This window comes from Vanessa tameamea, chromosome 22 (assembly GCF_037043105.1).
Source record: "Vanessa tameamea isolate UH-Manoa-2023 chromosome 22, ilVanTame1 primary haplotype, whole genome shotgun sequence".
Lineage (NCBI taxonomy): Eukaryota > Metazoa > Arthropoda > Insecta > Lepidoptera > Nymphalidae > Vanessa > Vanessa tameamea.
In genome coordinates, this window is record NC_087330.1 from 4,982,016 (window position 1) to 4,998,371 (window position 16,356).

General features: G+C 32.9%; 1 protein-coding gene across 12 annotated transcripts in view; it reads left to right on the forward strand.

Moving 5' to 3' along the window:
* Nucleotides 1-16,356, forward strand: part of LOC113398140 (protein kinase C and casein kinase substrate in neurons protein 1) — a 93,343-nt gene that overhangs the window by 59,887 nt on the left and 17,100 nt on the right. For 11 of the 12 annotated variants that reach the window (XM_064218525.1, XM_064218526.1, XM_064218524.1 and 8 more), the window contains one exon: nucleotides 4,998-5,186. In XM_064218525.1, coding sequence (XP_064074595.1) covers nucleotides 4,998-5,186 — 189 coding nt within the window. The remainder of the gene's footprint in view (nucleotides 1-4,997; nucleotides 5,187-16,356) is intronic. The other variant, XM_064218522.1, reaches the window with a different exon arrangement.

The window sequence follows — 16,356 nt, forward strand, 5'->3', positions numbered from 1 at the left end:
TTATTTTCAGAATGTTTACGCCCATAGCAAGAAGAGCCGCGGTAAATCTTCACGTAGTTTCGTTTACCATAGACTAATAGATATTCAAAAGCTCTGATATCAACGAGCGTGCGTAATACGATGATAAAGGAGGAGAAATATGCGGAAACCGCGTTAGAAGATCATGGTCTCTGTAAACACCGCTAATGAAGCGCTAACACTTGGCGTCGGCTAGCCCAATATTTACAAATGATAAGGCTTCATAGAGATCGTTAACATTCAAGATCATTAATTTTATATTAATATTAGACAAACATTTTAAAGTCATCAAATAAATTTAATAGCATTAGTAAGTGTTGTTTGCTTCAACGCTGAAAGGAAAATTTTGGATAATTTATTTCATATATTCCTTATTCTTTTTCCTGTTATATATTTCAAATTTTTTGTGAGTGTTTTTTAAAAATATCAAGCCGAAATTGCTATTATTGTATATTTGTAATGCGATGTTACGGTTTTTTTTTTAAATTTTAATATTTATATGAAAAATTAATGTAAAATTCTGCGAGAAGTTCTGATACACAGAATACTATAAAAACAAAAACAAAACAAAATGTATTATAGTTAGTAAAGAACACGACACGGCAATTCTACAAACACCATTCGGCAATTAGCTGAATTAAAATATGACATGATTCGTTTGTGTGCTGATACTTAAACCTCATTATACACCTGTATACACAAGATAGAATTACATCCAACCCTGTATGTAGGTTTCCTCACGATGATCCCTGACGTCGAGCACGAGTTTGATAATAATTTATTATTATAAACGGAAACGCTGAAAACTCAGTAATGCTCGTTGGTTTTCGAAATTTTCGAACCAGCTATCTTCGTTTGAGAGTCACGTGTTCCATTCATCCCTATGTCACCGAATCCCGAAGACAACTTTTAATGTAATTAATTTTGTACAATAAAGTTATCCAGTTAACAATTAGCTGACTACTGTCCTGCGCCCTTGCTTTCTCACTGTACTGTGCAATTAGTGTTACAAGATACCAATTAGTACTTCAAATGGCTCCAGTATATTTCGCTGTTTTACGATTAATTGTACTTACTATATTCAACTAGTTGGTTTGTTTTCAACATTTATTATACAATATGTCGTTCCCTATGATAAAATTGCATTGGTGACTTAACGGCTGAAACGGTGAAGATACTTATTAATAATAAAAACCAGCAAAAAATATGTATACAGTTAATATTTGTTTAAAAATAAAACTAAAGAACAACCTTGATGAGAAGTTTGGTTCGTCTCGTAAAACGGAATCGGCATCAAATAATAATTTTATTATCTATACAAGTAAATTATTTATTATATATAACACGCGATACTTTTGAGCAACAACAAAATTATTTAATACACTTTATTACGTCATACTTTGTCTGACCCTCACCTACCTTATCCGTGACGTTAAGTGGTACTTCTCCCCTTCCCTCTTATGTTCCTCGACTCTCCACTTGCCACCTGAGCATCCGCGTAATAAACTGCTACCTCTATATAAATAAAAACGATTGCATGTTTGTCCTCTATGCGCTCCTAAATCATTCATCCGATTCTAATGAAAGTTTCGTGTTGTTGTTCTGCGTAAGTCCGAGAGGGTTCCTAGCCCAAAGATACAACATTTTTTTCTTTATATATGTATTTGTCCTTTACACACACACACGTTTATACACGTTCTATTGCGGTCACGGCAGACAAACTCAAGGGAGATCAGCCAACGATGCAGGAAATATTATAGGGCAGAAGTGTGTGCGTACACACACACAATTGCTCTCTCATAGTCCGATAGGACTTCAAATCCGATACGATCGGAAAGAGTTCAGACGCAGGATCAACAGCTTTTTTACGTGCTTGCCAAGGCACAGGAGTGTATACAATTCCAACTTCCAGAATCCGGGCTGATACTGAGAATTTTTCGACAGTAAAACCCGACCCGGGGTTTAAACCCAGAACCAGAACCTTGAAATCCTCGCGAAAACCATGACGATTATACATTATATAAGAAAAAATAAGCAAAGTTTAAAATCAGCGTAAATTTCTCCCTCAAGAAGCTGTTATTAAATTTTGATTGAACTAAATAAAGAAATTGATATTAATTCCACGAGTGCCTGTCGCATGCACGCATGCACGCCTACATCACGCCTGTTCAAAATGTGTAAATATGTTAAAGATGACCCCTAAACACAATTATCACCAGCTTTCCTTTATTCAGCCGATACTTAAATAAATAAAATTAATTAAGGAAGGTTACATAGATACTAAAAATAAATCATATAAAATAAATTTTATACATAAAAACTATTTGAATGAAATAATATATTAACGTAATTCTACATAATATGTATGTTTTACACAATATCTTATCTAATGTCAGTAGTAGGATATGCCAATCCCCATATCAGCGAATATTTCTGCGCACTGATACAAATATTATTATCATTGATTAACTGATTACAAAACTGATAGACAGACGATTTTATCACGATTTCGAATAGGGAAAGTACATATTCCTTGAAATATAAGAGGATATAATTGGTCTGCTTGCTTTTTATAATAAAAAATCCTGAAAGAATTAAAAAACATCCTTATAATACCGTGTTAAATGAATTAAACTGCATTTTTTTATGAAAGGAAGGATGCAGAAGATTAATAACTATTAGGTACGATCGTGTAGAGGATGTCAGTATGGTGTTTCATTGAACGGAAAGTAACATAACGCTTCACTAATAACAAACACATTGTCATTTTTACAACATTTGTATGGCGTTTCTATACTTTATCCTTTATATTTAATATAATCAGAAAGGTCGATTTATGAAATATTCTTTTTAGGACAAAAAAGGTTGTATATGTTTGTGTTAATACGTGATTCTATTTTCAAACTTAAAACAGATTATTAAAAACAAAACTCAATTGAGTTATATTCACATTTTATCGTGATATGTTTAAGTCTGTTTTTTTTTTTAATTTGACAAATATCGTCCAACATTTATTGAACGGGACTCGATGCACGTAGGTATGCAAGATTCATAAGTTTTTTATTATAGATACATTCCAAAAAGGATTTAATGTGTAAAATTATATCAATACTTAAAATTTATATTGATTATCTATCTAAATTATATTGATAAGAAAACAATACGTAAAGTATCACTGTTGAAAAAGCATTAAACAATAGCTGAATTTAAACTATCTGATATTATAAATGAGTTAAATTCAAAACACCTAATAACTAATTCATAGGTTAATCCCATTAATACGCACCTACAAATTATAAGCCCATACAAAACGTTTCGTAGTAGTAAATGTGAAAATGGACCTAAACGTATGGAAGTGACATTAAAGCTTGTTTGAGTTAATCTTTAAACATTCATCATATACATAACACCTATTTCATACTGGGCAAGGTTCATATTCGCTAATTAAAACTTGCAACGTCTAGTTTATTCCCGACGGGCGTGATGTCGCATACATTATAATAAATCTAAATACAATCATTTAATCTAAATGTAAAGTAGTGACTACACTTATGTATTCGATCTTGATATATTTGTATGTTAACAAATACTACATTACACACTATAAATATGTACGATATTCAATACATCTCCCAATCGTTACTCGATTAGAATTGGAATTAATTATTGAATATTTAATTGCTCGTTAAAGTGTTCGAGTTTAGTTATAGTCTGTTGTAAGGTGACCCAGTAGTCGGGTATGGATCGCGATTGTAATATCAGGACAAAAATTCAAATAAAAGTTTTACAGTTAAATACACTCGTAATTTAATGATCTTACATTATAAAAATTCGTTGAACCGTCACAATATAAAAGTCTTAGTCTCTTTGATTATTGGTTGTAATAAAATCGTTTTAATTTTTTGACTTAATTTCGGTATAAATAATATAAAATATGTCTTTTAATATATCTCATTATATGTCCGTGTTGGGAAACTTTTCTTATTTACATATGTCCTACTATGTTGTATGTTAAACGTCTCAAGGTTGTTGGGAAAGACAAATAAAAAGTAATTTAATATTATTCCCCGCATTTATGGCAATGGCATCAACATTGCCATAAATGCGGGGAATAATATCTAAATATACAAAATATATCGGTAATTCAAACAAGGTGAAGTTGCTACTATTTATAATTTTACTAGAATTATTCTCAATAATTTTGTTGGAAAGTGGTCACGAAGGCAAAAAAATATTCTTTTGATGTTATTGAAGTGCATTAAACAAAAATTTAAATTAATCTTATACTGTAAGAAATTGACAAAACTCGTCAGCCTATGTAATAACCCTGCGACACTATTACATACATAAATGTACAATACACACGATAATTGAATAAAAATATGATAACAGCTTCATAAAAAACTTAATGTAAAGTAACGTTAATTTAGTGGCAAGGCGGCAAACCGGTTCATTTAAAATTATAGTTTCTTCAAGAAATGTTATTATGTAAGACGATCTCGAGCACCTCAGGTGGAAATTTTGCGGCATAGCAGACCTTACGATAGTAATGGAGGACGCCTGTGCCAAGAAAATAGTATGATTGTCTATTTAAAGTGCATGAATATGGTTTTTTTTACCAGCAAAAATAATATTAAAATTTGGTTTTTGATGTTGGCAACCATTTCTAGAGGTTGGCATCTTGAATTTAGCGTTACATTTAATAAAATTATTTCCAATACCTTAGAAATGTCTACGTAGTTTTTAAGATATTCGTTTGTAAATTTATAGTTCTATTTCAAAATATTTAATAGGCCAGACCAACTTAAACCTAGTAGTTTATGTCTACCTGCCTTTGCCTTTGAAATTATGACGTTGAAATATTCAAATTATATTGTTCAAGATAATTAATAATTAATGTACATATACGTGTAATTAAAGCAGGAACTGTTTCTAAAAAGTGTGATAATAGACTAAATAAAAGTATTTTTTGTTAACAGTCAATGATCCAACTAAAAGAACGCAAAGAAATGGACGAGGCTTTCAAAAAGGCGCAGAAACCGTGGGCGAAACTTCTACAGAAGGTGGAGAGAACGCGACTAGAGTATCACACAGCTTGCAAACAAGAGAGGACCGCGCAAAACCAGGAGAGGAATGCTAGCGGCGACAGTTCCCTCAGTCCAGACCAGGTTAGTGATGTTTGACTTTAAAGTAACTAGGTTAAATCTTCGCATAAAGAAAAATGTCTCAAATGAGGTCTCAATACGTAACGTAATAATGTATTTAAGCAACAATGGCTGCATCACACTTTTGTTGTGTTGGTGTAATGTTAAAAAGCACAAACGATTATTCGTTGCGGTCATTCCCGTGAAGCTCGGCCACGCAGGTGTGTCCATCTATCAAGGACACTACAACCGATGTTTAAAACCTTCTTTAACCAGCTGCATGTAAGAGAAGCAAAGTTTCAAATGTTTAACGCAAAACCACACAAACAAAAAACATGCAAAAGAAATAGCCTTTCTATTGCATTTTTTGTGAGAAATTGTTGTCTGACGTACACCTCGAAGTTATCTGGGGCGTTCGATTCTGCGTATGCTACAAACTGTTTGCTTATTTATGAATCAACGCCCTCTTTTATGTATTCGTTACAATCGACATCAATTTAAAAATGTATCAAAGTATTTGTCGATGGTGTAGTCAGTTGTCAATACCACACACTTCACTTTCAAATGACGTATCTTGTGTTATTTTGAGAATATCCTATTGTACCTCAGTGCACAAATCGGTTTTTTAATCCAAAAAGATTTCGGTTGTGGAATTATGTTATGCGACTATTTGGAAGTCAATTATTCCAATCAACTAGCTTGCGAAGGACACAAACGCCACCTGAGTAAAATGTTTAAATCTATTAAATCTATAATAATCAACATAAATCTTACAAATGCCTATATATAATAAAAAGAAAATTTGCAAGTAACATACAATAAATTTGTATAAACTTTTTCTGAACATATAATAATATAAATATACTAGTCGCTTAAACCATCGCATAGATGTAACAAAAAACTTGTAAAAAAGTAATACCTTTATTAATATATCTGTATATCATTTATAAATATATCTTTATTTTATTATTGCGTGTTTTGTTTGTTTGAGACAATTATTTTGTCTACTTAGACTAAATACAAAAACCCAGAAGTACGTAGCGGTGGAACTTATTCATCCATAGTTTGAAGCCTACCTCTCGAGCTTAAACCCGAAGCCACTAGACCGAGTTAACACGCAAAGTCCAGTACTCGGCTTAGTGCACTTGTAGTAAACAGAGCAGGCATAAGTCTTGAAGTGCCGGACACTAATATTGATTTTAGAGTTCTTTGCCCACTCGTTCCATTTAACAGTAGTCGATCAATGTCTCGTGATACGGTTACTGCACATAAGAACGTCTATTATCATAACTATGTCGTGAACAAATAAATCTGAATATCAACCGTCAACAGTTTTGTTACTGAAGTAGGTGAAATTGCTCCAGGACTGTAGCTTTTAATAATTAAATGGACACTCATTTGATTTTGAAAAACATAGTATTTTTGAAATTGATTACATAGGATTTATTTTTATTATTTACTTGATTTCCAATCGAAGTTAATCGGTATCAGGATTTATACTTAATTACCTCGTTGAACTAGTTAATAATCTTATAAGCTGCGGCTGCCAATTCCGAATTCCTGGTTCCTAATCGTGATAGGACCCAATAAAAACTTATCGAGTATTTCCGTCCAAAAATTCTCATTAGACAATCTGTAATCCAAGGAGGATTAGATACTTAGGAAGTTAGGATGTGTTACACTCCGGTGCCTCAAAAGCGTACCAAACTTTTGGACCAGTGCGTGATCTATCACCGGCCCCGTCGGTTGCCGCCCAAGCAGATTCTAAGAGTGCTCCTGTATTTTTGTACAAACTTGTTCTTTAATAGCCCCTGCGTAATTGACTAGTACTTGAAATTGTGTCAAAAGGAAATTATAATGCTTAAAGAAATTCACTTGAATCATAATGTTTCCTTTTTGTTGTACTGTAACAAAATTCTTAACGATTATTAAACTAAATTAATGTAACAGCTTGCTAAATTTCCCAATGCTGGGCTAAGACCTCTTCCTCCCCTTTGAGAAGATGATTGATGGCTTATTCCACCACGCTGTTCCAATTCGGTTTTGTGGATAACACTAGATACCACAAATCTCTTTTGAAAAATGTAATCGAATCGAATACGATACAGCTTTATTCGTATTAATAATGCAGATATTTATATGCATAACGCATCGTTACCAATGAGCCACACCTATGCGATGTTTAATGAATCATTTCACTTTAGCGTGCAAATTGAATGAATTAAGATAAGACTGATAACTTAATTTTATTTTTTTTAATTATTTGACATGTAAACATACGGTGACATCGATGTACCTTCTTTAGAATAAACTTGCTATGCCTGCGACTTCGTGGGCGTTTGAGTTTAACAAAATGTTATTGTTGTAGCCAAAGTTACACTTTATTACATCGGCTATCTGCCAGTGAAAGTCTCTACAGGCAAATAGGTCACCTGATAATAAGTGGTCATCGCCGGTCATAGACAATGGCGCTGCAAGAAATATTAACCATGTAAGGACATCGCCAATTCGCCACCAACGTTGGAAACTAAGATGTTATGTCATTTGTGCTTGTAAATACACTTGCTCACTCACCCTGCAAACGGGAACACAACAAACTGAGTACTACTGCTTGACGGTAGAATATCTGATGAGTGGAAGGTACTTACCCAAACGGGCCAACACAAAGCTTTACCACTTAGTTTTATAATAGAGCAAGTGTTTTATTATAGCTGTTTGACCCATCTCGATTATGTCCATCTACGAATAGCATAAGATATTAGCTACTAACATAATACGAATAAGAGATCGTTTTAAAAAGTACGTGACATTTTTTTCCCTAATCACTTTCGTCAAACGCTATTCTCGGTTACAAAGCTGATTGTACCGTAAAGACGAGCGATGTGTTCCGTGCGGTACGGCTGCCATATTTTCAGAAATTATCGGACATATCCCGATGCTTCAAAAACACCTCCCCATTTAATAACCACGAGCCTTGGAATTATAACATTTGTTATATTTAAAAAAAACTATTTATGAAGAAATAATTCGATTTTCAATTTGTTTCTTTCTTATTTGTCAATTGTACAGAGCGACTAAAATACAATAACAATTATAATTTATAATTGTTCGTATCATACATATTGAATGTGAACGATAAATTTTGTGAATCAAATATATTACATACAAAGAATTGATTATGATTACAATTAAATAATATTAATAATAAAGAGTTATTAAATAAATCATAAATAGGTATTAGTGTTATCATAATAATACGTTAAGACATCCAATTTTGAAACAAATTGTCCTGCAATATTTAAAAAAAAAATTGGTATCTCTATTTTTAAAGCACCCGAGCGAATGCCGCTGGCAATTTCCTTTACTCGTATACGTCGGTTCTGTCGGGTCTTTGTACGCCATCGAAATATTTCAGTTGATATTTTTTTACAAAAAGAAAAATTAAAATTAAATTTTCTCGAAAAAAAAATCTGTCAATGTTTCGATATAATAATATTAATAGCCCGTAACACTAGGAAAAGACGTTGGTATGGGTAATGTTTTGAGTTCATATCACCAGGCACAGCAAAACTTAGTTACTTATCCAGAGTAATATTTACGTGAAATTTCATAATTAATTCAATTGTTTCGTATATTAAGAAAACATTATAAATCTAGGTTAATCTATATTTGATAGAACTCTTCAAGCTCTTACGTCATACACCCCGTGTTTTGAAGAGTAAGTACTACAATTCAGAAAGACGTGTATCTGCTCTTCGCTACCTACATATTTTCATGATTCTGCTCAAACTAGAGATTGCCGCAGCAGCAGCTACGTTTTGGTATTTAAATGATGTTGAAAGTAAATTATAATAAATGCACGTAGGTCTTAAACAAAGTTTGCAGATACAAATCTGATCCACACACTTGAGTTTTTTGCCTTACTAGGCGTAGCACCAAAAACATTTTTATTTAAATAATAATATTTTAATGATTATATTTTGCAATACTGTTACTATGTTTATTATGGATCTTGTTTTCACATTTTGATGGGAATTCTTTTTTTTTATTTATACATTTTTTTTTTAATTTTATTTATACAGTGTAATTGACTGAATATTTGATATATGTGAAGCATACATTTAAGGTCTATGGACACGTAAAATCAACGATATTCTGGCCTTGCGCTCTTTGTAAAATGAATTTTATTTATTTGACTTTTCTAAAAGAGAGTTTTATTTTATGCCAAAGTGAATGTTTGCAAATGTCCAATTTTGTTATGGAGTACGAAATAAAGTTTATTAAAACCAATCAACAGCACAAAGGTACATGTATTTTAAAAAACAAGCAACTGCTTACAGGAAAATAACAGAGTTTTTGCGATGTCCAAGTGTTTCGCAGAATACATAAAAAATTGTAATGAAACGTGCGAGATCGAGATCTCTAAGCAAGATCCGAAATTCCTTTGAATATTTTAATCGATGATTTGAGCACAATTCGATTTTTAGTGAAATGAGGATTTTTTTTCCCGAACTCTTTCGAATAACAATTTATGTAATTAAATCTGCTGTATAAACTTCAAATCGTGTACGTGGCATCTCGAACCACCTTCGTCACACCACTCGACCGTTTTCAACATACAGACATTTGAGAAGACGAGAATTCAAATATTATCTGACTGGGTTATCGCAAACAAAAAATATTTGTTGAACATATGACTTAACTATGTTCTTAAAAATACAAGAGTAGTCCCCTCTCAATAGAGAATAACAAGCGATGCAATATTTACATTCCTGCTTATTAGACAGTGTACCGTGTAAACTGATATTACCTAGGAACGTAGGTTATCTACAAACTAGTTCAGAATTTATTTTCGGAAGTCTAACGATCAAAGAGGCACTCGTTCTTGAAACCGAAACATGTTTCGATGTAAAATAGTTGATTCGGGGCTGGTACCAGAGAGACCTGCATAGAGAAGCCTTACCACCGGTAAAACTCTTCTCTATGTCACCTTCGCCTGGTGCAAGTGAGATATTTAAATCCTGACTATAGCAAAAATAAATTTTAAAAAGTGACATAAATCTCAACATACAGACATATCAGGATAAATGTTATTACAAACATTTGTTGAACAATAACCGCGACCCCAATCACATGTAATTTGATGTAATTACGGAATAAATTTACATAATTAATTCATAGCAGAGGTCGTTTTAAACGATTCGCGTTATCAATGCATTATCTTTATTTAAGATCTAAGATCGCGTGATAACATCATCCCTGACACAGTAACAGTAATATTTATTAATACTGTCTAGAAAATTTAATCATAAAATGAAAAATATTTGTATTGATATGTTCGTCTAGCATACAATATAATGCAATACAGATATACACTTTGTACCCAAAAAAAAAACGAGAGAATAAATAAATTAAGTGCGAGGTTATAAAAGACGAATTTGTTTTCGAGAAAAACCTTTAAGCAGTCTTCTGCGAAAAGGCAATCTACTTTAGTGACGAAATTTTAATGACGTCGGTTATTTGCGAGAATAACTATATGCCTTTTTGTGTGTTATACATTGTATTAGGGTAGTCAAGCTTGCCAAAGACTATAGAGTCTGCATTAAGACTCGGAGATAGTCTTTGAAATTAACAGCTTGACCGATATTTGGTCAAATTACATTATTACGACCTCAAAATAATAACATACCATTTTTAAATGTCATCAAACCATTGTAATATTTTTATCAGTCATCGGACAATGACGACGACGATGATATTTTCCTACCTGAAGAAATTTTTGACAGCACTAAAAATATTGGTAAATTAATTTATCGTCTAGATTGTTTATGACAAATTGACAGTGGTGTCGACATAAATATTATTCACTTACGTACACACACATCGATAAGTTAGGGATTCGCACGAAACTTAGATCTTGAAATGAAATCTAATGAAATAAGTTTAAGCTTTGAAGCGAGCGCGGACGTCGAAACAAGTTAATTGCTCTCCACGTTTGACGATGCAAAGTTTTATAACGTTGCCAGTTGCCATACATGAATGTTTGTTGTTTTGAATTCCAGTTAATATGTATTTTCGTTTCGGTTCAAGGCTTGTTTCGGTGTATACATACGCAGATTATATTCAATCATTTTAAGTTCTGTTTTTTTATCACAAAGAACGTCTACGTGCTAGTAGTTATTAAGTATATGTTTAAGTAATGCTGTTTAATATGTGATTGACGGGCAATTACGTTCTCAAAAACACCGTCTAACGTCTTACTGAAGGGTAATGACATCCACTTATGAATAGTTAAACGTATCATTGGTAAGGTTTTGAACTACTTCTAATCTGCTCGTTCGATTATAATGAAACGACGGAGTAATTGCTTGTATAATTCTAGATCAACATTTTTTTCTGGAATGCGTTCTCGAGACAATAATGTACTGTTTAATGGATGACAGTACATTCTTCTCCAATATTCAAGCGAACCAATTAACGTAAATAGCTCACAGCTCTTGTTACATTAACTTAAAAAAAACAATACATCAACTTTTGAATGGTACCAGTTTCAACCCTAAAAAGAATTTACGGATGAGTACACATGGATACACCAATAGAACATCTGCCGGCAGCTGCTTAGACCGACCGTCTGCTTAGCCGGTACTTATGAATATATAAAAAAAAGTTTTTTTATAAAATCAGAATCCTACTGTCGAACCTTGGAAAGATAGTTCAATTGTGGCTTCTTATGCTAATGAAAAACACTAAGTGTGGTTTGCGAAATAATTTTACTGTTATTATGGGTAGAAAAATGAGAGTAAAATATCAAAATTTAGCGAGGAATCTTGGTCAGTAGATTAACAACGTTCGTTGAAATAAAACGCATTTCAACACGCTCGACATGCGTGCATGCCCACGATTCTCGCAAATATATGTACATAGTTGCTCATGGCGGTGGCAGCGAACAAAAATGTATCTTACGCGCCAACGTTCGGATAAACTCGAGTCATTGTTCAGATAATCGAGGTACTACAGAATGGAGTGTGTTTATATGTTTTGTATTAAAGTATGAAAAAAATTGAATAAATACAGTTCAATTTGGACAAGTACTTCAGAATATTAATATTGATTGAAAATGTCATATATTCCGTTTTTAAAAACACGCTAAAACAATATTCGTCGTTTGCTAAAATGTAGATATTAGCAGTTAGTACTGAAAACAAGGATATACATACATACATATATATATATATATACTTATACTAATTTTATCATAACTAGTTAAAGACTCGGAAAGTCGGAGCTGGTTAGGTTATAAATAAAAACCGATCTACCTAAAGAATTATAACTAAACTTATTTACAAACACACACGTGTACACAAAATACAATAAAACAATGTATAAACTAAAAAAAAAAACAAAACAATACAAGAAAACGATATAGCTCTCTAAAGCCTAATAATTACATAAGATGGCTTCCGTGGTTTATCAGTTATCTAATCAACAGCAAGTAACAAACGCAGCAAACCCTATCACGATTGTGTGACCTCACCCCTATCTATTGTTTGTCTCTACAATCGTAATTAGCCAATCATATGCGCGCACACATGTGTAGTTAATGTGACCATGGTAAAATATTAAAAAAGGAAAAATTCCATTACGATAATATAAAACAAATTTGTTACGACTAAGTGTGACATCGTTAGTATGATATCAAATAAAATTTAATAGGAAAAATATAAGGGGAGTTGTTAAATTAAGATTTAATCTTTGATTGATAAAACTAGTAGTTGTATTTTACGTTACCATCATTGTTTTATGTAAGTTTATTATCCTATGTAAAGGAATCCCCTTGGAAATAATCAAAAAATAAACTTACGCAATATATAATTCATTTTATTTTTACTCAGTTCTCTCTTGAGTCATCGTAACCAGAACCGAGCCGTTGTAGATAATCTGTTATCATCCGAACAATTGTTATGAGTCTCTCTAGTGGCGGCGCCGTACCATTGCTACTCTACATTACTAATTAAGTACAGTCGTTCGTTTAGTAAATATGTTGTTTTTTTTTAGATATTCCATTGTATGATTTCCTTTCCAATTTATTTATATTGTTATTAATATTAAACAATAGTTACTAATTTTAGAAATTGCATTTTTGCAAAATTCAAAACATGTGTAGGTTTTACTTTTGGAAAATTAAAAAACAACACCTTATGAATATAATATTAAATTCATTTCATACCCTTTTTACTATACCGATAATAATAACAGTAGTTTTGGAAAACCGCCAATATATTCTTTTTACATAAAAATTGCATTGATCATGTTTTAACAAACGGCATTGTTATCATTTCATTTTATTGCAATTTTTAAATTCATATGATTAGAGAAGAACCTTCTATTGTACTCGTAGAACATATAGTCAATAAAATGCTTACAAATTATTTCGTTGCATAAAATATACGGAGTTATTCTATTATAGAATCTTAATATGGAATTAATAATCGTATACCACTATATAAGTTTCGAACTGAAGTCGGCCGCAGTTCAGTTATAGAATTAAATACATAAATATCAAAAATGTGGGAAATTCAATTCAATTTGATTCACATGTAGACATGTCCCGTATCTTTCGATGACATGGTTCCACTACCAAAGTGATCACGTACGGACACGCAGTGAGCATTTCGCTACCAAACAAGTTAAATATTAGAAATAAATCGTTTATTTGATTCAACGATGTTCATAAAAATACCGCCATGTAGCATATAACGTCGTTAAGTTCATGGGAAAAGTAAAAAATATGGTGTGGACATATTGTGTTATGTCGATGACTTTGGTTCTCTGACGGATCACCTCATTTCTGATGCATCCCTCAGAGATACTCCGAGCATAGCCCTTTCCACAGCACGCAGAGCGACTTTAACCCGGTGGACCAGCTTTGTCGTGAGTGTTCCCGTTTCGGCTCCGTATGTCATGACGGGTAGGACGCACTGATTGAAGACTTTCGTCTTAAGGCACTGTGGGATCGACGATGTGAAGATTCGTCGTAACTTCCCAAATGCTGCCCAACTTAGCTGAATTCTTCTATTCAACTCGTCCTCAAAGTTGTTTCTACCTAATCGCAATAACCATTAATCGCATTGCCACCGGATTAGTAACCTGAAGTGGCAGTGGGCCGGCCATATTTGTCGTAGAACCGATAACCGTTGGGGAAAACGTGTTCTAGAGTGGAGACCGCGTCTCGGCAAACGTAGTGTAGGACGTCCTCAGGCACGGTGGAGTGACGATTTGCGCAAGACGGCTGGCAGGAGCTGGATGCGAGTTGCCGAAGAAAGACCACAGTGGCGTGCATTTGGAGAGGCCTATGTTCAGCTGTGGACGAATGCGGGCTGATGATGATGATGATGATGATGATATTGTGTTATTTGTCTATTGGTCGATCTTAACGCCAAACGCCAAGTTTCCGACTCCGCAAAACCAATAAATATTTCCTGGGGCGAAGTAATCGTTTCATAAACCAACATCAATAAATATCTCAAATAACTCGATACAAGATCGTATAAGCGTGTAGCTAGTACTTTTAGTCAGGATATTTTATATATATTTATAGGTAGAATCTACATTCAATTCTGAAAAATGACGATCCAAAAGTGCCTGTGCCTACGTGAATACGTGAAAAATATATTAAGAATTTTGTAGATTTTAACAAATTTATTGTTGATTTAAACTTTATTTATTCACAAATAATGTACTAAGCCATCGTAATAACCTTGTACTACATATAACTATTCAATACTTACTACTTGGCCTACCCAAGTAGTAAGTATTGAATATTATTATTTGTTATAAAATCATAAAAAATATTGTGTTATTTTTAATAAATCAATTAAATTTTTAATAAAATATTTAAATACATCCACCCTTGAGTGATTATGCAAAGATGTGGGGTGTGCGGTATTATGCATTAGCACAGGGCGCACGGCACGGCCGGATCAATACTATGTTTGAAGCTCATTTATACAAAAAAATTGGGTATAACCCACGCAATTAAGCGATGGGCAGTTTGAGTAAATAATATTAAACCGAACGAAGTCGCGGTCACTCTGAGTATACATACATAATAAAGATTATTCGCAAGTTCCACTAGCGAGCGGTTATTCAGGAATTCGGTTGAAGCGGCGTATCAACCAGTTCGGGATGCAATGCGTAATGATTGCAACATCGCGTGTTGAACATCAATCGAATTCGAAATATTGCGTATGATATTCCGTTGATTAAACGCTGAGATTTAATGAATACTTTCGTGAATTCATATTTACTATATTTGATCATCATTGGCTAACGATATTCGTTACGAAATTATGTCTGTAATAAAATAACTTATTGATATCATATCTTGTGTTGAAAAGATTTTATGGTTTTTGTATCTCAAGCAGAGAACGCTTAATAGGGAGGCAGCTACTTGTAGTGGACTGCTATTGCTGCCCGAGCTGATTGTCGAAATCATTCGTCCAGTTCTGCTTAACCGTATTTTATATACACATAAATAATTAATTTGGATGCTATCATTACAATATATATAATTGGAGTGTAACAAAAAGCGAGTTACGAGGTGTTTTTTTTTTGTAATAATAATATAATCTGCCAAGTGTTAGAGGAATGTGAACTGTTCAAGACCTCATGTCTTGAATATCTATCAAATACGATTATTTACACACGCAACTCAGATAAAACCATCAAGACTGACACAATCGTAACAACATCAGTTACCCGTGACAGCGTGACAGTTCGTCTGATCGTGTGTTTGAGTTAAAGTACCATCATACATTTATTTTTACGTATAAATGTATGTGATTTAATAATCATATCAGTTCTGTTTTAATCATTTCTTCAGCTTATAAAATAAATAGTTATAACATAATAGACTAGTTGTCGCACGCGGCTTTGCTCGGTTTTTAGCGGTGGCTCGTCAGGCGTTAGGCATAAAAAGTAGGCTATTTCCTTCCTTGGATTGGTAAGGTTAAAGTTGCTTCATACCAAATTTCATAAGATTTAGCTAAGGGATTTGGCCGTACTTTCCCATTTTTAATATTAGTATAGATTAACACAATGCAACTGTTTGCAATGTGCTGTAATTATACATAATTATAATTGTAATACATAAATTACTTATTCCATGATAAATAGTGTATAGTTGATTGATAAG